Here is a 25,047-nt window from a genome sequence, read left to right as displayed (position 1 = left end):
ATATATATATATATATATATATGTGTGTGTGTGTAGTTATTCATAAAAAATGTATCTCTTTTTATCTTGGCAAACCATAGGAATAGGTGGTATTATAATATTTTGTGGATTATAATTATCTGTAAATTATAAAGGATGAATTTTTTTAATTAAAATGTGATGTCTCTTATGTAAGCATCGTTCAATATGAATATGTATATAAATAAATAAATATATACATACATACATACATATATATATATATTTTTGTTTCACCTGTGAAAATATTTTTTAACAACCAAAAAAAAGCAACTATGAAGATGATAACAATCAATATAAGCTCTATATTAAAACTAAAGGATGTCTCAAAAATATCTAGCATATTTATAAAATATTCTTTTGTGTTAACAATTATGATTACTATTAACATTGAGGAATTAATATATTTAAAGAATATAACCCAAAAAAAAGGTATATATTTTTTTTCATTTCCTGATATTGCTATATTCATATTTTTTCTTAATATATCTATATTTCCTATATAAAGCCAATAAATACATTTTTTTAAAATATTTATTTTATCATATTGATATAATATTTTTTTATACTTTATATTTATATTATTATTCATATGTGTTATTTTAAGTTTATTTTTTTTTAATTTATTTATAACTTCAATATATGAAATAAATATAGTAATTATATTTAAAAGAATTCCTATGATCATTATATGTAAAAAATAATTTTTATTCATATATATTAAATATATTCCTGGTAATATTATGATCCATGTTATAAAATGTAATAAACATGCAAAAATTCCACATTGACTACATTGAAGTCTTAATCCAAAAATCCATGAAGAATAAATTATTTGACATGATATAATAAGTATTAAAAAACTTCTATACATTGAATATAAAATTATTTCACTTATTATATTATTATTTCTTTTAAAATCTATTATATGTAATATAGTAAATATATAAATAATAAAAAATAATAAAAAGTTCCCATATTTTTTTATCCTTATAAAATTATTCTGAAGGACAATTTTTTTTTGTTCTTTTTTTTTAGTAATCTTTTCTTTATTCATTCCATTGATTTTATTGGATATATCTTTTATATTTTTTTTTCTCATTTTATAAGTATGATCATAACCATTGACCTTATCATTACTGTTATGGCTACTACAACTATAATTTTTATTTTTTTCATTATGTGTTTGTTTTTTTGGATGATCATATTTTATTATTTCCATACTATTACTATGAGATGAGGAAGAAAAGGATGTGTTTTCATTTTTATAACAAGATGATCGTTTAGAATTTATATTATTAGACATATTGTGTAAATCATATTGTTCATCTGATTTGTCATAGGTACTATGATAATTTTCTTCGACTGTATTATAATTATGAGTATATTTATTTGTATCGTTATTTTTACCTTTATATTTATCTTCTCCATTATTTTGATTTTTATATTTATCTTCTCCATTATTTTGATCTTTATTTTTACCTTTATTTTTACCTTTATATTTATCTTCTCCATTATTTTTACCTTTATATTTATCTTCTCCATTATTTTTACCTTTATTTTTACCTTTATTTATACTTTTACCTTGACTTACACCTTTCATAATTGTTGATAGAGAATCGTGCAAGTCATACTTTTCATACCTCTTTACTAACGACTTGTAACTATAAATTTTTGTATCCTTTTGGTAGCGTCTACTACTTGTAGAAATAATTTCATTTATAATATTGAATGGACCTAATAACTGCATTAATACAATAAATATAGTAGAGAAAAGAAAAGAATAGGTACTAAAGAATAAACATAATTTTTGCCATACAGCATATTTTTGTTTATATTTATATAAATGAAAAAAATGATTGTTATCGTTTTGTTTATTTATTTGATGTAACATATTAATATATGTATTACATTTAATAAAATTGAATTCATCAGTATTATTATGATTAAGACTTTTATTATATAGAAAATATTCATAAGCTTCATTTTTTAAATAAAAATACATATTTAATATATAAAAAGCAAAAGTATAAATACTAATTTTAAATATATTTGTATTTATATTAAAGTAAGATGCGAATGTACTTAATATAAATATAGATGAACTTCTAGCTAGTGTTCCATATAAAAAAATTGTTAATTTTACATATCCTACTTGTTTAAATATTAATAATATCTCTTCATATATTTGTTTATTCTTAGTAGGAATATAAAAAAAAAAGGTATTCATTATAACAACTGATTTTGTTGTTATCCAATTAATTATTATAACAAATATAAAAAATTTGAAAACACGGAAATTTTCTTTTAATAATAGAAAATAAGAAAATATTAAAAATAATGTACTTATTATTATTAAATAAATATAATTTTTCTTATTACTTATAAACCATATATTTTCATAGAAATTTACAAATACTTCATCATTATAAGATATACATTGTCCTATAGATTCAACATATAAACTATTAGGAATATAACTACAATCAATATTTCTATGTAACAAATCTATAAATATTTTTGTCATACCATATTTCAGTTCTTCATTTCTATCAAATATTCTAAAAATATTCTGTAATAATTCAATAGAAAAATTACATATTTCTTTTGAACAAAATGTTATAGTTCCATATAAAGAAAATAAACTTAATATACTCATATGAGGACATAACAATCGACAGGATTTTATATAATTCCCTTGTGATATTAAACCTAAACATTGATGAAATATAAATAATGGAACTCCATATATTATATATAAAAAAGAATATACTATAGTTAAAGATTCAGGAGAATAAAATATATTATTATTATAATGATTACAAGATTGCCAACCTGAATTATCACATATTACTACAACACAACATAATAAAAAAAAAGTACCACCCCATCCTAATTGTAATCTACCTGTAACTATATTTCTTGTCTCAGTCTTATTTTCTATATTTGAATACTTATTCTCATTCTTTAATTTTACAAAATAATCAGTATCCTTAAACCATTTATAACTCTCTTTTAATAAATTCTTTTTAAATAAAGCAATCGATTCTTTCTCGATCTTTTTCTTCATCTCACATTCGTCCTTCCTCATTATTACAGCGAGAAATTTCTTACATTAATTCATAAATACAACCTTTTTTATAAGTTCATATGATATCCACATAAAAATGTATATATATATTAACATTTAATAATATATATATATATATATGTATTCATATTTTTTTTCACGTCATACATATAACTCTGCATGAAAATATGCTTGTCTATATTATGGACATTTTTTTTTTTTTTTTTTTCCCCCTCCTATTTTATGATTTTTGGGTGTTAACAAATAGAAACATAAAAATAATATATATATATATATATATATATATATATATATATATATATGTATGTATGTGTGTATATACATATTCCTTTTATGTTATATCACCTTTCTATTTAAAAAAAAAAAAAAGAAAGTAACAAGGAGTTATATCAAGTTTAGTTTTTTTTTTTTTTTTAATATAATTATAAAATAAACACATATATATATATATATATATATATATGTGCATACATACATATAATACATTTTTTATTGATAAATTTCATCAACAATGATATTTTTTTTACACTATTCAAAAAAAAAACTTCATTGGAACGAAAAATTATATAATACATAACAATAAATAATTTCTATTATTAATATCTATATCCTTTTATTTATGACTCATAAAATAAAAATGGTAAAAGGATATAAATAGGTGACATACTCATTATTTTTTTTCACATTACATCAAATGGAAATATGTACTTCATGGTGGGTTATATAAATATTTATTGAATGAGAAGTCACAAAAAAGGAAATATAAAAAAAATATATATAAATAAGTAAATGTAAATATATATAAATATATATATATATATATATATTTTATATTCTAGTATCTCAACATGGGCTTCATGTTGGATTGATGTATATTCATAAGATTAACAAATAAATCAGAGTCAAAATTATTCAAGAGTTCACATTCTTCAGAAGTTTTATCTCTTTCAACTATTATACCAAAAATTTTGTATAACTCGTTTTTTTCTTCGTTCTCAAATACATTTGATATGAATGTATTATAATAATAATTAAAGAAATAATCTTTATAAGGAAGATAATTATACTCGTTATTCCAAGTATTTAATTTTGAGTAACCATTATAATTTCTTTTTCTTCTTTGATTTCTACGTCTTTGAAAAATTCCTATATTTTGAGGGTTCCTTTTATTTTCAGTGTCATTCATTTTTTGGGATTTTTTATTCTTTTGATGATTTATTTTATTTTCTCTTGAATAGTTATTTGTTCTATGTTCCTTTGTCTGGTTATTTGTTCTATATTCCTTTGTCTGATTATTTGTTTTATGTTCCTTTGTCTGGTTATTTGTTCTATGTTCCTTTGTCTGATTATTTGTTTTATGTTCCTTTGTTTGATTATTTGTTCTATGTTCCTTCGTTTGATTATTTGTTTTATGTTCCTTTCTTTGGTTATTTGTTTTATGTTCCTTTTTCTGGTTATTTGTTCTATGTTCCTTTTTCTGATTACCCATTTTTTCTTCTTCTTTCTTATCATCTATTTTGTTTTTCATTCCCTTGCGTTTCCCTTTGTTTTCATTCTTTTTATATTTCCTATTCTTTTTATTTTCATTCAAAATAGTTGAGATAAAAATATTCTCGGGTTTCACTCTGCTAATAGCTAAGTCTTGAGGGCTGGGAATAACTCGTTTAGTTCCTGCAGGTACATGAGATTGATCATGACAAAATCTGCAAAACAAACCCATGTGACATCCACGTGTCCATTCATATTTACAAGGTTTGCACTTACCTAATGTAAAAATATATATATGTATATATATTTACATGTGTATATATGTATCCAATTGAAATTATATATTTTAGGTACATTTTTTCATTTAAAAAAAAAAAAAAAAAAAAAAAAAATCCTGAACTGGTCATAATTTTTTAACACAAAAAATGCATAATAATGTTACATATATGAAAAATAATATAAAATATTATGAACAGTACAGAATTTTTTTTTTTTTTATGCTATTATATATTTCAGCAATTTATTAAAATGTAATCACATATATATATATATATATATATATTTTACCCTTATTATGGAATTGAGTTCCAAAAGAAGACGTGCTATTTAGATATTCGAAGTTATGTGTAGGATATCTTAAATTAACATCCTTTGTGTTATTGTGTGTAAATCTATCATTTTCCTGCACATTGCAAATCCTATTTTCATGCAAATCTACATTATTATTATTACCTTTGTCTTCATTTTGTGCAGTATTGTCTTTTTTTCTAAACATTGTACATAAATTCTCGATTTTTGGTAATTCACATGGATATTTGTCAAATACATCTTCTGTATCAATTGTGTACAATTCATTTAATCCTAAATAATAATTTTCATAAGGGATGTTTATGAAAGTTTTATTAACAGAATAATTTAGAATGTTTCTTGTTTCTGGTGAATCGACCCATTCTTGGTCTCTTTCAGGAATATCATTGTTTATGGATCCAGTGGGTGTATTATCTGAGTTATTGTTTAGCATGTTATTATTTGAGTTCATGTTATATATATATATAAAGAAATGAATGAGTAAATATATATTCAATGAAAAAAATAAAAATAAATAAAATATAGCATAAAAGAATATATTGTTAATTTTTTTAGCAATTATCCACAAAATTGTATTTCTTCTATATCAATTTGTATAAATGTATATTATATATATATATATATATATTTTTTTTTTTTTTTTTTCTTATATTTCTATGAAATAGAATAATATAATTTTCATATATATTTCTTATGAAATTATCAAAGATCTTAAGAAATGAAGGAAATAAAAAAGATGATGAAATTTATATAAAATATCCAAGATATTGTTATAGATGTGTTATGAGTAAATATTCTTTAACTTTTTTGAAAATTTAAATTATAATATGTTTTACACATTATTTTATTTTTTTTTTTTTTTGTTATTTTTATTTTTTAAATATAATATTAAAATGTTAAAAAAAAAAAAAATAATAATAATAATAAAATAAAAAGAAAGAAACATTATTACTATTTAGAGATAGAAAATACGTACACAACACGTAATTAACACACCTTTAGAAGTACAGCGATTTTTTTTTTTTTTTTTTTTTTGTGAATGAATTTAATTATAAAAAAAAAAAATATTAAATTAAAAACGAAGTAATAATAATATTACATATATATATACATATATATATATATATATATATATATATATATATATATTTATTTATTTTATTTCCATATGTTCTCAAATGTCTATATTATAATATATTCTTAATAATAAAAAATTACGGTTCTGCTTTTTCTATAATATATGCACCATAGGCTAATATACGAGCATTAAAAAAAAAAAAAAAAAAAAAAAAAAAAGCATGTAAATATAGTATGACAAACATACACATTATATATATTTTTTTTATAAGAATAAAGGTTATACAATGTGTATTTTTTTCTATAATTAAAATAGTTAAAATTCAAATTAAGATAGCTCTATATCTTATATATATATATATATTATATATTTATGTTCTAATAAGTACATATGTTCATAATAAATGATGATGTATAAATTGATGAGGAATATTTTTCTTATGTACTCATTTTTTAAATGTTTTGGAATTGTACATACATATAAGTATATATATATTATATATATATACATATATATATATTTTTTTTTTTTTTTTTTTTTTACTCCTTTAAAGGGAATGTAGTATAGTACTTTTAAATGTGTTAGGTTATCTGTAAGCTTTATTAAATTCTATAAGCGTATGCACAAAAAAAAAAAAAAAAAAAAAAAAAAAAATACTATAAATTTACAGAACAATTGAATGATAATAATTATTTGATTTTCACATATATGAAATGAAATCTCATAAATAAATAAATATATATATATATATATATATATATATATATATATATATATATGTATATCTATTTTTTTCTTTTTTTTTGGCCTTCAAAATATTGAGGCGTCAGGTATAATATAAGAGGTTACAAAATGTTATATATATATATATATATATATATATTTATATTTATATTTATATTTATATACACTGTTTGAAAAAATAAAAAAAGAATTATATAATAAATACAGGTAAATTAATAAATAATTAATTAAATAAAGGCATATGAATAAATGCATTTCATATTAAGGCTAGAAAGGGATATCAAATGAATTAAAAAAAAAGGAGAAAAAAAAAAAAAAAAAAATACACACATAAAATAAATAACAATAATTATTTTTTTCATTAAATATATAAATGGGATAATTATAATATATATATATATATATATATGTGAAAGGTATATTCATTTTCTTGCTCCTAATTTATATATTATTATGTAGGAAAATGATATATTTTACAAAACAATTATAGTTAACATAAATATATATATATTTATTTATTTTTATTTTTATTTTTTTGTGTGCCTGTTATTTTGTTATGTCATTTTTTGGTGTGAATAGAAGATTAAATTTTGTGGTGAAGCGAGGAATAGAAGAATTATGGAAAAATAGTTTTCTTGATAATAACGTGGATATGAAAAAGAAAGTGGAATATAGCAGAACAGGAGATGCTTGGCCTTGTGTTTTATTAAGGAAGAAGAGTTTTGAAGACTTACATAAATTATATTATATATGTTTAAAAGAAAAGAATAAATTATTAGGAGAACAAAATTTTCATTTACAAAATAATACAAAAATGTTACAACATGGTAGATTAAAAAAAGTAAAGTTAACAATGAAAAGGATTTTGACTGTTTTATCAAGAAGAGCTATTCATGATCAATGTTTAAGAGCAAAGGATATGTTAAAAAAACAAGAAGAAAGAGAATTTTATGAAATACAAAAATTTAAATTAAATGAACAATTATTATGTTTAAAACATAAAATGAATATTTTAAAAAAATATAATTCCTTTTCACTTGAAAAAGTCTCTTTAACTTTATCTATAAAAAAAATAGAAAACAAAATACAACATATTGATATAATACTTAATCCTTTAAGAAAAGAAACCATGTATTTATTAGTTCCACATTTTAAATACCAAAGAAAATATTCTGATTTACCAGGTTTTATATCATGGAAAAAACAAAATATAATTGCCTTAAGAAATAATATGAGTAAATTGTATAGGCTTTACTGACACGCATAAATATGTACCAACATGTGTGCACATCAAAAAAAAAATATATATATAAATATAAATATATATATTTATTCATTTATTTATTATTTTTGATTTTTTTAAGGTTTTCTTTTTAAGTATACAATGTTATTATTTTTGATTTATTTTGTTTTAATTTTGTTTTATTTTGTTTATTTATTTTATATATATATACCACCATTTATATAAGAATAATAATATTCATATAATATGTGTATAAAAGCTACTTATAACTAATTTAAAAAAATATAAAAAAATACACACACAAATATTTATATATTCAAATAAATATTTTTGAAATATAAATCATACAAAGAAAACATTTCAACTTAGTCATTTATATATCATATTCCATATACGTTAAGGTATTACAAAATAAAAAATAATAAAAGTGTTTTTTTTTTGAGATATTTGTATGATTATTATTAAGGATAAAAAAATATATATGATCAATTATTTTAGGCATATTCATATATAAATAATTAAAAAAATAAACAAAAAAGGTTGTGTATTATATTTAGAGGAAATAATATAATAGCTAGTACATAAGAAGAGAATATTATTATATATATATTATAATATATATATATATATATATATATATATATTTTTTTTTTTCTTTAAAATTATTAAAATATGTGATATTATATATATATATATATATTAATTATCAAAAATAATGGGGTCATTCTTGTGAGAATGAAGAGTTATAATAATATATATAATAAAAAAATACATAAAATTAAACTGGCAAGATATAAAAAAATATATACAATATATTAAAATAATAAATAAAAATATATGTATATTTATATATGTATATTTAATATATATATATATTTAAGTACACTTATTATTTTTTTTTTTTTTTTATTACATATTTAAAACAATCCATAATATTATTATTATATATATGTACATATAAGGTACCATCAATATATTTTATTTTTTCACCTAAAAAAAAAAAAAAAAAAAAAAAAAAAAAAAAAAAAATTATTTTACACTAAAGGAAACCTTGAAAAAAAAAATATATATATGTATATATATATGCGAAAAAATAAAAAAACACAAAAATAATCATATAATATAATATTATATATTTATATATTTATTTATTTACATATTATATGACTTGAAACTATGGAAAAAAGTGAATGGCTTATATATATTAATATAATACATTCTTAAAATTTTGTTATAAATTTTAAAACAAGAGAAAAGAAAGAAAAATATATTAGTTGATTATTAAAATAAATTTTTATTTTTTATTTTTTATTTTTTTATTTTTTCGAATGTAATATATACATATTATCGTATTCATATTTATACATACATATATATATAATAATTTATTTACTCAAGTTTGATTTTTTTTAAAGATTAAAAAAAAAAAAAAATGTATCATTTAAACTTGAGAGTCTTATTATATTTCACATATTTGATTCATTGTATATTTGTTTCTTCTTATAGCACATCAAAAAGTAAAGAAAATGGGAATACGTTATTTACTAACATTCTTATGAATAAAAATAGGAATAATGATTTAAGTGAATTGAATTTTAGTGAGGTGTATGATATGAAGAGACCTAAAGGAAGAAATATTAACAATTCAGAAATGAATAGTCATAATAATAGTCATAATAATATGAATGGTGGTTTAAAAATGAGAAAGAATGTAAATAAATTATTTAACACCTTATATCCAAATGATATAAATAAAGAAGAAAAAGAAATTAATAATGTAAATGAAAAGCAAAGTTATATAAATAATATAAATAATATAAATAATATAAATAATATAAATAACATAAATAGTGATGATAATAATAATAATAGTAATTATGGTGATATATTATATAAAAACGAAAAAGATGAGTTATATCATATGAATGATATAGATAATGTCAAAATAATTAATGATGATTCACAATATAATAAAACATCTTCATATGAAGAAAAACAAAAAACAACATTTGATATTGTAGGTAATAATGAAAAAATGAAAAGTGAATCTAAATTTGCTATTGTTAATTATTTAAAAGATTTTTTTCAAAATTCACCATATGTAAAAAATTTCCAAAATACTATTGAAGTTTTTTTTAATAAATATGATCAACGTATTTTGGAGTCTACTGTTTTTTTTAATTTTGATGAGACATTATTCTGAAGAATAATCAAAATAAAAAGTATAAATAAATACATACATACATATATGTATGTATATATATATATATATATATATATTTTTTTTTTTTTTTTTTTTTTATTTTTATGTACATATATTTTTAAGGGAATATTATCGAAATTAATATACCCTTAATATGTTATTATATTATTATGTCATTTTGTTTTTTTTTTTTTTTTTTTTTTTTTAAACGTTACACACTTATTAAAAGATTCATTGATAAATGTTTTAAAAATTATAATTATAATCCATAAGAAAAAATAGAAATATATCTATTACTCTTATCTGATAAAGGTAAAATATGTATTATATATATATGTATTATATATATATGTATGTATATTCCACTTTATTGAGTAGCCATATCATTCATCTTATAATAAGTATATAAATATATAAATATATATATATATATATATATATATATATATATATATATATATTTATTACCATTTTTGTTTTTTCCTCTTTTGATACTTTATACGTTTGAGATATTTCTACTCTTTCATTTTTTAATCCATCCACATTTTTATCATCTTTTACAAATATTTCTTCGGAATTTACCTTTAAAGTATTAACTTTTTTTTCCATTTTTTGTATTTTCTCCTCTACCCATATTTTTAATGATGGAAGGTAATCAACAATAAATTTAAATAAATAATTCTTCATGTATATACAAATATTTTTATTAAAATGAGGGAATAATTCAAACATCAAAAAAGTTTTAAATAAAAATTTATTTAATAAACGAATTTCATAGTTTTCATTTTCTTCTTTTATATAATATCCTATGTGTTTATCTTTTATAAAATTAAATAGTCCCAATGAAGCAAACTCGTTATATGTTAAATGTGTTATATTTTTAATATTTTCTATATTTTTAATATTTTTTATATTTTCCATATTTTCCACATTTGTTAATTTCTCAGACTTTGAAGTACATCCCCCCTTCAACAATTCAATCTGTTCTGAAGTTTTTCTTTCTGAATCTTTTAAATGATTTAATGCGACATAAAAATAATCACATAATATTTTTTCTTTACATTCATAAGTATCTTCGTCAAATTGTAAAAAACAAAATTGTGTTTTGATTGTTTCGATTTTTTTCTGTTCGTCTATTCCTTGAGCATTCATTTTTGTTTGCATAACATGTAAGTATCTAAAAAAAATCTAAAAAATAAAAGTAAAAGTAAAAATAAAAATAAAAATAAAAACAAATATATAATTATATATATATATATATATATTTTTTTTTTTTTTTTTTATCGTAATGTTTAAGGGTGAACACTTTTAGGAGTGACCTTTTTGAGATGATTTTTTTTAGGTTTTGAATAAAAATAAAAAATCAAGAAAAAGAAAAAATGCAAAATGAATATGTGTTCCTCTTGTTCTTTATTATTTTTCATTTTATGATCGTAATTATATGCATGATACATTAAATCGTTTGGTAATATGAACAAATTTTTATTTACAGAATATATTTTTACATATGAATTTAAAATATCTCTAAGAAATATAAAAGAATTCATTTTTTTCTTTCTGTCTTTTATAAAATATAAACTACTTATCATAACATTTTGTAAATCTTCTTTTGATATGACTAGAAAATATTGTGAAATATATATATAACTTAAAATATGGTTCAAAAATTTTCTTATATTAAATATATGTCTTTTTTTATTAATTCTATTATCTATTAAGATATTCATATTATATATATTTTGTTTCATATATAATTGTTTCTCCTCATTGTTTATTTCTTGCATATTTAATATTTTAACTTGTAGTTTCTTCTTTTTTTTCTTTTCTCTTTTTGTAGTAAGAGCTGTAGTATAATAAAAAGGAATACGTCGATGGGCTCGAACATATTTTTTTAACCTTTCAAAAATATAATTTATTTTTTTATATACACAAAAATAATGTAATGTTATAAAATTATAAATATAAATATTTAATTCTTGAAAGATGAAAAAATATGTTCTTAATATTATTAATAAATTATTAAGTAGATATTTCATTTTATAAAAGAATTTATAATTATTTATAGAACGAAATTCTTTTACCCACATATGAATATATTTTTCTCTTTTTGAAAATATGAGATTTTCCACACTATCATCATTTTTAATTTTATGTGTCATATGATTATTATTACTATTGTTACTATTATTATTATTATTATTATTATTATTATTACTATTATTACTATTATTATTACTATTATTACTATTATTATTATTATTGTGGTGTATAATATTATTTGATATAATTGGTATAAATAACTTATTCATATTTATCAATATTGTATTGATGAATGGAAAATCAAAATAATTTTGATCATGATCATATGTAAATAATTCTTTTGTATTTTTTGGCATATATGTAAATATAGAAGATATATTTGTTTTATTTTTTTTATCATTTTTTAATGTATTTGTTATTATATTAATGTGTATGATAGAATATAATAATTCGTTTACAAAAGAATCTATATCAATATATAATTGATGTTCTATATTAATTAAATAAAATTCATGATATAATATTAAATATATTTGTATATATATCCATTTATATATATATAAAATATCTTTATTATGATAAATATTATAATTTCTTTGTTCTATAATATCTGACCATATAATTTGCTGTATTTGATTCAATTTTTCAAATAATAATAATTGAACCTCATCATTTTTAATTTCTAATTCACAATATTTATTATACATTTGAATAAACTCATTTATATATTTTATAGAATTTATAAAGTCTATAAATCTTGTAATATTTTTATATATATACTTTATACCTTTCTTTATATTTTTTTCCATTTTTATTTTCCATATAAATAAATTAAATAAATGAATAATATATCTTTTTATTATATTACAATATCTAAGTTTAAAATAAAAAGACATGGTATTATCTATATTTATTCTTCTCATAAAATATTTTTCATCATAAATATTCTCATTCTTATTATCTTCATTATTTATAAGATTATCATAATACGTATTGCTACTACTATCATTATTATAACATTTTTTATTATAATAATTCATATATTTCTTATGATTCAAATTTTTTTTTGCTTTTTTCTTTTTAATTAAAAAAAAAACTTTTGATAATAATTTACTTGTATATATATATATATCTTTTATATTTTGTTTTTTAATAACATAATATCTTTCATATAAGCGTCCAAGTTTTTTATTATAATTTTTTAAAAAATGTTCGATCTCTATAAAATTTTTATCAAACTGGAATATTTTATTTACAATATAAAAATTGGAATGATATATTTTTTTGTCCTTCTTTATATTCTTTTGTTGAATGTAATCTAATTTGGATTCATTATTATAAAGTTTGTAATATTTAATTTGTATCTCCTTATCTCCTATTATATCCTTTATATTGTATGTATGATATAAATACTTTGTATTTTTAATGTTACATTGAATATGAATTTTCTTCTTGAAATAATTTTTGAAATTATCATTTTTTTTTCTAAATATATATTTTTTCTGATATAACAATATTTCGTTTTCTATATTTTCTTTTTCTTCATTGTTAATTTCTGTTGTATATTCCTTTTCTTTATATATTTTATTATCATTTGTATATTTATGAATTTGTTTTGTTATTCTTTTTTTTTTTTCTTTCATATGACATGAACAGTTATTATTAATACATTTATATAAAATTGAATTTATTTGTTTCAAACTTTTCTCAATGTGAAAATGGAAATCTATAGCACCTCCATAATTTTTTTTCATATAAAATAAATCATCTACTGGACATATAAAATTTGAAAAAAATAAAATATTATTTTCAATATGTTTATTATAATTATTAATATCTTCATGATAAGATATAATATTATTATCATTACTATTATCTTTTAATATATTTGTATCTTTTTTTATAATATTCTCATCATTCTTGTCTATTGAATTGTTCTCATTTGTCATTGTAACATGTTTTTTTTTTTTCAAGTTTTTTTTTTTCTTTCCTTCTTCTTCTTCTTCTTCGATTTTTTTGTTATTCTGTTGTGTATTCATTTTTTTAATATCTGTACTTTGCATAGTATCTTCTTCAAATGGTGAAAAATTAATCGATTGAATTTTCTTTTCTTTTTTCACATGCCCTATATGTATGTATTTGTTGTAAAGAAAAAATTTCTTTGCTTTATATTCATACATTATATAATCTTTTAATGAAAAAAAAAAGTTTATAATAATGTAACCATAATATTTTTTCATCTTTCCATTTTTCATAATTTTCTTATTTCTTTTTTCTTTATCTCTATAAAATATATCTTCATCATATTTTATACGATAATATAATAAATCTACTTGAAAAGTATTCTCTTTCTTTTCATCAAGTTTTTTTAATATCTCTTTTAGCTTTTTTATTATGTTTATTTTGTTTGTTACATTCTCGTCTGATGTTGTTAGACATATATTCAAAATATATATATATATATATATATATATATATATATATATAATATTTATGAATATATATATATTCATATGTTTTCTTTTTATGTGTAACCCTTATAACTATTAATTATTTATAATTACCGTTTGATATATATCTATTATTATTACTACATATATGTTCAACTTCCTTTTTTATCTTATTAAAATCGTATATTTTTAATGTGAACTTTTTTTTCAGGTATCTAGCTAAAAGTAGCGTTTCTAAAAAGGAAAAAAAATAATAACACATATATAAATATATATATATATATATATATGTTTATATTTATACATATAAGTGCATTTTTTTTTTTTTTTTTTTGAATATATGATACCTCTCTTTATTTTTCCCGTAATAACAATTTTTAATGGAAATGAGAATTTCCTATCACAATGTTTTGATTTACACCTATGATGAGGAGAAAATGGAATATACAAGTTGAAATTATTAAAATATAATTCTAAATACATACATACATATATATATATATATATATATTTTGACTTAACCTTTTTCTAAATAGTTTCAACAATAAAAACTTTAAAATGCGTAACTCCTTAATATCTGAACCATACATATTATAAACACAAAGTAAGAAAGAAAGAAAGAAAATGTTTTTTTTTTTTTTTTTTTTTTGTTTAAACATTTATCACATTAATTATTATAGGAACATATGAATACATCTACAAAAAGAAATTAATAACATTTCAAATTTATTGAATATAGCTAACTTTTTTCTACATCCTCCTTTGGTAATGGAAGAAAATATTTTTCACCCTAAAAAAAAAAAAAAAAAAAAAAAAAAATGTATGAACATATATATATATATTCCCCTTTATAACTAACCATTTTCTCTATTACAGAATTATAATCTACATCTTCCAACTTTTCAAATATTTTCTTTCTTTGATCATAAGGGAATTCATTTCTTTCCTTCTCCTTTTTTTCCTTTCTATAAAAATATTCATCAAAATTACTTAAATATTTGATTAGACATAAATAACCATATTTTTTCTTCCCCCTGATTTGTTTTCCAACTTGAAAAGGAAATAACACATAATAAATATATATGTATATATATATATATATATATATTTATGAGTATATAACTTTTTTGGAACAGACCATAAATATTTTTTAAATCTAAGAGAAAAAAGGAATCGATATTATGAGGTTTTAAAAATAAACAATCTTCATCCAACTTGTATGTATATAATTTGTCTGGATAATTTTCTTGTAAATATTTCTCATTCTTTTCATTATTTTCCATAGGTTCTTTAAATATATTTTCTCTTTCAGTTTTATCAATAAATTTATTCATAAGAGCATTGTTTTGTGTAAGTTCATTCATATCTTCTATTTTTTCAAGCAAAAATTTTCTTTGTAAAAAACATAAATGATCATAACTAAAAAATGAATTCCCACACTTTAGATCTATGTTGTTTATTTCTTTTGCTGCATTTATAAAATATTTTATTATAAAATCAATTCTTTTCCTTTTCTTTAAATATTCTTTTTCCTTCACAAAAGGATAAGAAAAAAAAAAAAAAAAAAATATACATACATATATATATATATATATATATATATATTTTTCTTTCAATTATGCTTAGTAGTACATAAATATATATATTACCAAATCACATTTTTCACAATTTTCATATTCTCTATAGTTCCTTTTGTTCATAACTTTTTCTGCATCCTTGTCATAACTAAAAAGTTGCAATGAAAAAAACACAATCATAAATAAATAAATAAATATATATATATATATATATATATATATATGTACAATTTTGTATACCTAAGTTTCAATTTATGATTTCTCAGATCATTTTCTATCTTTAACAAACTCTCCTGATGGTCAATTTATTAGTGAAATATTTTTTAAAATGAAAGACAAACGTATAATTATAATTATAATTATAATACAACAAATTGCAAATGAATAATATAAAAATATATATATATATATATATATATATATATATATATTGTGAACTACCAAATATTTATCCTCTTGACGCATCCTATTATTCTCAAGCAACACATATTTAAAACTATAAAGACAATATAACATATATTAAAATGTATATCCAGAAAAAAAAAAAAAAAAAATTTTACTCATTTTTTGAATGTACTTGTAAGCACGTGCTATTTTCTTATTGAACTCTTCTATATCCACATTTGGTTCATAATATGATAAAATCTACAACAATTAAATATTTTACATTCTTTATGAAATGTTCAATGTTGTACTGTATATATACATATATTTATATATTTATATATTTCTTCTTTTTTTTTTTTTTTTAAATTTACTTTCTTCACATTATCCTCGTTATGAGCATTAAAAATATGATGACACGTATATATGAAATCCTTATTAACAGTCTTAAAATAAGTATCATAGCTTTTATCAAAATTTTCTTTATTATCAGCATCCACGATGAATTTCTCAAAGTAAGAAATATCTAAATGCTCCTTTTTTTCCTTTTGAAAATTATCATCGTCCGAACATATTTCAAAATCCATTTTTTTTCTCTATATATATATATATAGAATTAAAAATACAAAAATATATATATATATATATATAATTTTAATATATTAGATAATATTAAATATCATAATAATCCCTCAAAATGTTCCTCATATATATAGAATATAATATATGTATGTATTTTTTTATTTTTTTATCTTCTAGACATAAGAAAAGAATTTTTTTTTAGCTTTGCATTTATAAAATTGATGTACTTATTAAAATAAGAATACGCATATTACATTTATTTAATATTTTAAACTTATTCGAACTAAAAGTTTATTCCCCTCATAAATACAAAACAATAAATATATATATATATATATAAATATATATGTATGTATCCAGTGGGAATGATATTTTTATAATGTTTATTTTGTATAGAACCAATGAATCTTAACAAAATTTAAAATATATATAAATAAATAAATAAATATACATATATATATATATATATATATATATATATGTTAGTCCGTATATATAATATATAAATATTAACAAAAAATAAGAAAAAAAATCCAAGAAATATTATTATTACAAAAAGGGCTTTCTATTCACCAGCATATATAACATATATATTTATTTATTCACAAACGTAATTTTCTTTTATTTTCTTTTATTTTCTTTTATTTTCTTTTATTTTCTTTTATTTTATTTTTTATTTTTTTTTTTAAAGACATGTGGATTAGTTCCACATAGGGTCATCCGCGTCCACTACCTCAAAATCCTCATTTTCTTGCTCTTCTGCACCTGTATTGTTCTCCACATTTTCAAATTCCATATTAGAACTATGAGGGGGCTCACCACCATTTAACGTATTGTATCCATATATCAAACCTCCTGCTGCTAAGGCTACTAATCCTATTACTCCAGCAGCTATCGAAACCTTTTCACCTGTTCCCATACCCTTTTTATCATTTGAATCTCCTGTATTATTACCCGATGAGCCATCATTATTATTACTGTCAGATGGAGAAGAAGGAGTAGTAGATCCATCTACTACTGTTCCTCCGTTTGTAGATTCATCTTCACATGCTGGAACTATACAAGCTTCTCTTTCCTCAACTTTTATATTTTGTTGTGCACATGTCAAACCAATATTTCCATTTATATCTTGAGATGCAGGTATCAATTCTAAAGGTGCTTTTCTTTTTCTTATTTTAAATGACCCCTCTCCACAAGTACTGGAACAATCTCCCCATTCTTCCCATTCATTACATAATGCATTTATACATGTATCATTTAATTGAGGACAATCTTCTTCTCTAAATAATGTATAGTCATTACAAACATCAGATGTATTTTTTGATCTTGTTATATCTTTATTTTTCAATAATTCCAACTTTCTAGTTAATATTTTTTTATTTGGTTTATGACAATTGTTTCCAATCATATCTTCTTCTTTACATTCTACCCAAGTTTCCCAATCACTACATTCACCTCCGTCACATGGTGGTAAATGCAAACAATCTTCCGTTTCAACTTTATTATAATATTCTAAACATTCCTTTTCATCTTCATCTGAAACCATATCAAACATGTGAGATATAAAATGTCTTATTCGAACACCAACATTACATGTCCTATCACACTCAGACCAGTCTGACCAATCACCACAAGGGTTTTTATTTTCACATGTAGATTCCTCATCATATTCTACTTTATTTAAATAATGTCGCACTTCTTCTTCACATAAATCAGATTTTTTATTATTATAAGAAGTAAATGTAGAATGTGTATGCTCCATCCCTCTTTTAGCATTATTATTATTATTATTATTATTATCGCCACTACTATTAATAACACCATTATTTTTTAATACTCGAGCTTTCTGAACTCTTTTCCTAGGACTACATGGAGAAGACCATTCATTCCACTCTTCCCATTCAAAACATGTTTCATCAGAACATGCAGGAATAAAAGCACATACTTCTGTTTCACTCCTTTCAAATGTTTTGCAGTTAGGATATTCTCCTATATATTCTGGTAAAATACTAAACGTTCTACTTCTTGTTGAATATCCACAAGTTTTAGAACAAGAGGACCAATCACTCCATTCTCCAATATCCTCACATATATCTACATTATTATTATCATCACATTCTTGAATATTACATGCTTCCATCTCAGTTGAATTAAATAATTTACATTTGTCATCATTGTCTAAAGAATTATCTCTATTTCTTACTCGTATACCTTCTCCACATGTTGCACTACACTCACTCCATTCACCAAAATCTCCACACATATCATTACAACCTGCATTTATAGGGCATGATCGATATTCAATAGATTTTAATTCCATACAAGAACTTCCATATTTCTCACCCATATATTCTTCTCCTTTTAATGTATATGGTCCTTTCCTTTCCCGTTTGCTTAGATGTGGAAAATATGTTCTATTATTATTATTATTATTATTAATTGTTGGACAATTTTCAGGGCAGGGACTCCATTCTTCCCATTCAGAACATTCGGCATCTTCAGGATAACCATTACAAATATACTTCATATGTATATCTGTTGAAGATAATAATGTATCCCATGATACCTTAACTATATTTTTACATGGCAAATAAGAAGGAGATGATGGTGAATTCCCCATAATTCCCATGTCTACTGAACTTTCACAATCTCCAAGTATTTTGTATTCTGTTTGGTCTATATTATCTATTGCGTATGCAAAAAAATCAATATTATTTACTTTTAATAATCCAACTTCTTTTCTCAAATCATTCATATTACTGTTTGATTTTCCTTCAACTAACATTATTATTAATTTTTTTCTATTTGTTTCACTTTTTTTAAATACTTTTGTCCTTACATACTTTAAGCTCTTTGCTATATCCTTCTTCTTTGAATAAGATATTGGTAATTTGTTTATTTTTTTAATAATCTTCTTCTTTTGATAACTAATTTTTTTGTTTAAACTCCATTTTTCTTTAGTACTCTTTCCCATTTTTACAATAGTTATATGACTTCGATATTTTGACAAATAGTTTTGGTTCACTGTATTTATAACAAACTGTTTTACATATACATTCCATTGATCTTTGGATATATTACTAGACTGATCTAATACTACAGCTATATCTAAAACTTTAGTACATATTATATTACTGTCATCATTATTACATTTATCATCATCATCATTATCATTACATGAAGGTGTATCTGGATTTACATTTCCTTCTGTCCCATTCCCATTGTCACCTCCATTATTATCACTACTACTACTATTATCACATTTGTTTACTTCTAAAAATGTATCAACACCACCAATATATGAAAAACTTTTAGATGCATATACATGTGGACAATTATTCCCATTCATATTACATCCTCCAGCATGAAGTAATTTTTCCTTATTCGTTATACCTATACCTATAATTAATAACTTAATTGATCTCTCTTTGTAATTTAAGTATATATCTTGTAATGCCTTCTCATCAGATAAATCACTATTACTATTTGTTAATAATATAGTAACTTTTGGCGCGTTTTCTCTATGTCCTTTTCCAAAAGATTGTTGAATACCATATACTAATGAATCTAATATATTCGTTTTGTTTAAAACCATAGAATTCTCTAACTTTCCTAATGTTTTTACTAATTCATTTTTATTATAAGAATTAACATCATCAAAGCCTTGGTGAACAGACTTCTTTTCTAAAGATATTATCAAGGAAACATGTACCTGATTTTTATCTATAACAAAACTATTCATTATATTTTTTGAACAATCCATAAACTCACTTTTCCATGTATAAGTACTATTTAATGTTGGAACTTCAATATATGTCAAGTCAAAATAATTCTTACATATACAATCATCCTTAGAATTACATACAGATGAACTATCTCCTGGTTTTTCTACTGGAGTATCTGTATGACATATTTTATTAATAATTAAATTTGATGTATATTTTAAATTATTCCATTCTGCTTTTACAACATATGGACAATCACCATCCGATTTATCACAACCACCTAACAATCTTAACTTATGTATAGTAGGACCTCCAATACCAATCAATAATAACTTTACGTTTTCTTTCTTATATAAGGAACTCACTTCAGTTAAAATAAAATCAGACGTATTTGTATTATTCCCATCAGTAAGCAAAATATTTACTTTAGGAACATCTAATCTAGTAGATGTACTTTTTGCATATGAATATAATCCATATTTCAAAGCTTCTACTATATATGAAAATCCTCCTGATTTATAATATTTTTTCAAATCGTGTATTCTTCTTACTAAGTTAATTTTATCATAACTTTCTTTTTGTCCATATTTAATGAACTCTCTAATCTTGTCAGAAAATAATAATATTCCCATGTTTACTTTCTTTTCACTTATTTCTAAATTACTTGCAATTCCTACAGTAAAGGGAACTACTTCCTTTTCCCAGTTAGAATATCCGATACTTGCAGATTCGTCTATAATTAATGTTAAGTCGTAGGTATTGTGACATAAACATTCGGTTCCACTGCAAGAAGGTGTTGATTCGGAGGGACTTCCTGGTGATGATTCAGAGGGATTTCCTGGTGTTGATTCGGAGGGACTTCCAGGTGATGATTCGGAAGGATTTCCAGGTGATGATTCGGAAGGATTTCCAGGGTTTGATTCAGAGGGACTTCCAGGTGGCAATACCACTCCAGTGTCACATATTTTTTTTACAAACACTTCTGATACACTTTTCAATAATCCCCACTCCGTTTTAATAACAAATGGGCAAACAACATTTGTTGCACAACCAACTAACATTTTCAATTTATTCTCACTTGCTGTAGAAACTCCTACTACCAATAATTTCACATGTTCTTTTCTATATAACAATGCAATGTCATTTAATCCCTTTTCTGATTCATTGGAATCATTTCCATCTGTAAATAACATGGTTACTTTAGGTGCTTCTTTTCTATTTGAAAGTTTGCTATAATATGTTAATGCATATCGTAGAGCTTGTGTTATATATGTCTTCTTTCCACTTCTATAATCTCTTTTTAGATCATTTATTTTTGTTTGTAGTGTCCCTTTTTCATATCTTGCATTATCATAAAATCTAACAACATCTCTAGTGTATTCAGAGAAAAGCAAAACGCCCATGTGCACATTTTTATAACTTATATTTATTCTTTTAATAATTTCCAAAGCAAATGGAATAACTTCGTTTTTCCATATTAAATCAGATATACTAGCTGATTCATCTAAAACTAAAGTTAGATCATAAAAATCTTTACAATAGCAATCTTCCATGTTTATACAAGGATTCTTTTCGGGTTCGGGTTTTTCCACTGGATTAGGATTTTCTTCTGGATTTGGTTTTTCCACTGGATTAGGATTTTCTTCTGGATTTGGTTTTTCCACTGGATTAGGATTTTCTTCTGGATTTGGTTTTTCTACTGGTTCAGGATTCTCTTCAGGTTTTGGTAATTCTACCGATCCTGTATTACATATCTTATCCGTAAGTATTTTAGTTATATTTGTTAAATCATTCCATTCGCATTTAATAACTCGTAGACATTCTTCATTTTCAGTACAACCAGCTAATAATTTTAAACTTTTCTCCGTAGCTAAATTAACCCCTACTACTATTAGCTTTACATTTTCTTTTCTATATAATAATCCTATATCTCGTATATCTTTTTCCTTTTTAGAAGTTTCATTACCATCCGTAAATAATATTGTTACCTTAGGTGCATCGACTCTATTATTGGGGTGTCTTGTAAAAGTTTTTAATGAATATTGTAAAGCATCGACAAGATGGGTAGCACCACCAGATCCATATTTATTTTTTAAATCTCTAACTAATTTTATCAAATCGTTTTTCATATATCTTGTTTCCTGCTCATAACCTGTATCCGTTTTCATAGATTTAGCGAAACGCATAATTCCAACATGTATTTTATCTTTGTCGATATTTAAATTATTCAAAACTTTTTCGGCAAATGGAACTACGTCATTCTTCCATTTGTTGAGAGTTATACTTCGTGACTCATCTAAAATTAAAGTTAAATCGTAATAATCCTCACAAAAGCAATCATCACCTTGGCAATGTGTTGTTGGTGTGGAAGGTTCTGGCTGTGGTTCTGGTTCTATTTCCGATTCTGTATGACATATTTTATTTGTTAATCTCTTTGTTATGTCATTTATAGTTTCCCATTCTGCTTTCATGGAATATGGGCAGTTGGTATTTTCTTCACACCCAGCTATTAATTTTAACTTTTTATCTTCAGCAGCTGCTACACCAAGAACTAATAACTTTACTCGTTCTCTTCTGTATGTCAAACCCATTTCCAAAAGTTGTTTATTAGATGCAGAATTTTCATTACCATCAGTAAATAATATTGTTACTTTAGGTGCATTATATCTAACATTTTTATGTTTTGTATAATTTTCCAGAGAATATTTCAATGCACCTAATATTTTTGTTCCTCCTCCACAATAATAGTCTTTTTTTAATTTTTCTACCTTTTTTAGAAGCTCATCTTTTTGATATCTTAATTCATCACCATAAGTGACGTAATCTCTATTTTTACTAGAAAATAACAAAATTCCTACATGTACTTCATTTTTGCTTATTGTTAAATCGTTTATAATTTTATCAGTAAATGGAATAACATGGTTTTTCCAATTTTTTGATCCTATGCTTGCAGATTCATCCAAAATTAATGTTAAATCGTAATAATTTTGGCAGAAGCAATCATCTCCAAGACATGGTGGCGGTGGTACAGATCTAGTTGATACAGTATGTTGTACTTGAAGAAAGGATTTGTTTGTTAATTTTTTATTGAAAGTTTTGGAATTACGTTTCTTTTTCAATTTAGTATCCTTATTATTTGTCTCTTCATTTTTGGCATAATGCGTTCTTACAGTGTGCAGATGCAAAAAAAGTAAGAGACAGGAAAATATTAATACAAATGCTTTCTTCATTTGATATTTGTTTTATTTTTTAGATGAAGAAATAGGTATGTATGTATGTATGTATGTATGAATATATATATTTTTTTAACTGACGGTTTAAAATAGATAAAGTTAAAATGTTCTAAAACATATAACAGAAATTGACAATAATAATAACAAATATTTCAGGTAGAGAAACAGGCGTAATGTGTTATAAAAGACAGTTTCTAAAAACGTATGAAAAATATATTATTCGCCTTAGATCTTAAACTTGTAAATAAAAGAAATGGCGACACACAAAAAAAAAAAAAAAAAAAATATGAATATAATAAAAATATAACAAAATACAAATATATATTTAAAAGAATATGAAAAAATACATAAAAAATAAAAATATCATTGTTATGAAGACATATGAAATATTATAATAAAAAAAAATATATATATATATAAAAAAAAAAGAAGAATTTAAAAATATGTAGATTTTATAAAATTTGGTCGTAATATAATATGTATTATTATATATAAATAAAAAATAAAAAAAAAAGGATAAAAATAAAAGATAACAATTATAAAAATAATAAATAAAATAATTTATTTTAATTGGGGTATAAATGTCTTTATTTGTTTATTATT

At 21.3% G+C, this 25,047-nt stretch overlaps 6 protein-coding genes across 6 annotated transcripts; 2 read left to right on the top strand and 4 right to left on the bottom strand.

Annotated features, from left to right (window-relative positions):
- Nucleotides 1–36: 36 nt before the first annotated feature.
- Nucleotides 37–3,109, bottom strand: PADL01_0314600 (conserved Plasmodium membrane protein, unknown function; the record flags this gene model as incomplete). The annotated part of the gene is made up of 2 exons (XM_028684392.1): nt 37–119; nt 256–3,109. The coding sequence occupies 2 exons, from the start codon at nt 3,107–3,109 to the stop codon at nt 37–39; spliced, it is 2,937 nt and encodes a 978-aa protein (XP_028536560.1).
- Nucleotides 3,110–3,944: 835 nt separating this feature from the next.
- PADL01_0314500 (conserved Plasmodium protein, unknown function) lies at nt 3,945–5,636 on the bottom strand (the record flags this gene model as incomplete). The annotated part of the gene is made up of 2 exons (XM_028684381.1): nt 3,945–4,873; nt 5,165–5,636. The coding sequence occupies 2 exons, from the start codon at nt 5,634–5,636 to the stop codon at nt 3,945–3,947; spliced, it is 1,401 nt and encodes a 466-aa protein (XP_028536559.1).
- Nucleotides 5,637–7,563: 1,927 nt separating this feature from the next.
- PADL01_0314400 (mitochondrial ribosomal protein L29/L47 precursor, putative) lies at nt 7,564–8,265 on the top strand (the record flags this gene model as incomplete). Its single annotated transcript, XM_028684370.1, has 1 exon — nt 7,564–8,265. The coding sequence occupies one exon, from the start codon at nt 7,564–7,566 to the stop codon at nt 8,263–8,265; it is 702 nt and encodes a 233-aa protein (XP_028536558.1).
- Nucleotides 8,266–9,682: 1,417 nt separating this feature from the next.
- Nucleotides 9,683–10,453, top strand: PADL01_0314300 (conserved Plasmodium protein, unknown function; the record flags this gene model as incomplete). Its single annotated transcript, XM_028684359.1, has 1 exon — nt 9,683–10,453. One exon carries the CDS (start codon nt 9,683–9,685, stop codon nt 10,451–10,453), a length of 771 nt encoding a protein of 256 aa, XP_028536557.1.
- Nucleotides 10,454–10,699: 246 nt separating this feature from the next.
- PADL01_0314200 (conserved Plasmodium protein, unknown function) lies at nt 10,700–17,491 on the bottom strand (the record flags this gene model as incomplete). The annotated part of the gene is made up of 14 exons (XM_028684348.1): nt 10,700–10,756; nt 10,949–11,641; nt 11,773–14,915; nt 15,058–15,177; nt 15,291–15,364; nt 15,466–15,520; nt 15,688–15,733; nt 15,803–15,993; nt 16,082–16,475; nt 16,593–16,668; nt 16,761–16,813; nt 16,962–17,016; nt 17,098–17,165; nt 17,279–17,491. 14 exons carry the CDS (start codon nt 17,489–17,491, stop codon nt 10,700–10,702), a joined length of 5,238 nt encoding a protein of 1,745 aa, XP_028536556.1.
- Nucleotides 17,492–18,186: 695 nt separating this feature from the next.
- Nucleotides 18,187–24,441, bottom strand: PADL01_0314100 (circumsporozoite- and TRAP-related protein; the record flags this gene model as incomplete). The annotated part of the gene is made up of 1 exon (XM_028684337.1): nt 18,187–24,441. The coding sequence occupies one exon, from the start codon at nt 24,439–24,441 to the stop codon at nt 18,187–18,189; it is 6,255 nt and encodes a 2,084-aa protein (XP_028536555.1).
- Between the last annotated feature and the right edge of the window lie 606 nt (nt 24,442–25,047).

This window comes from Plasmodium sp. gorilla clade G2 (genome assembly GCF_900097015.1).
Source record: "Plasmodium sp. gorilla clade G2 genome assembly, chromosome: 3".
NCBI classification, from domain to species: domain Eukaryota; phylum Apicomplexa; class Aconoidasida; order Haemosporida; family Plasmodiidae; genus Plasmodium; species Plasmodium adleri (nom. inval.).
Note: the sequence above shows the minus strand (reverse complement) of the source record. Positions and strands in the feature narration are given on the sequence as shown.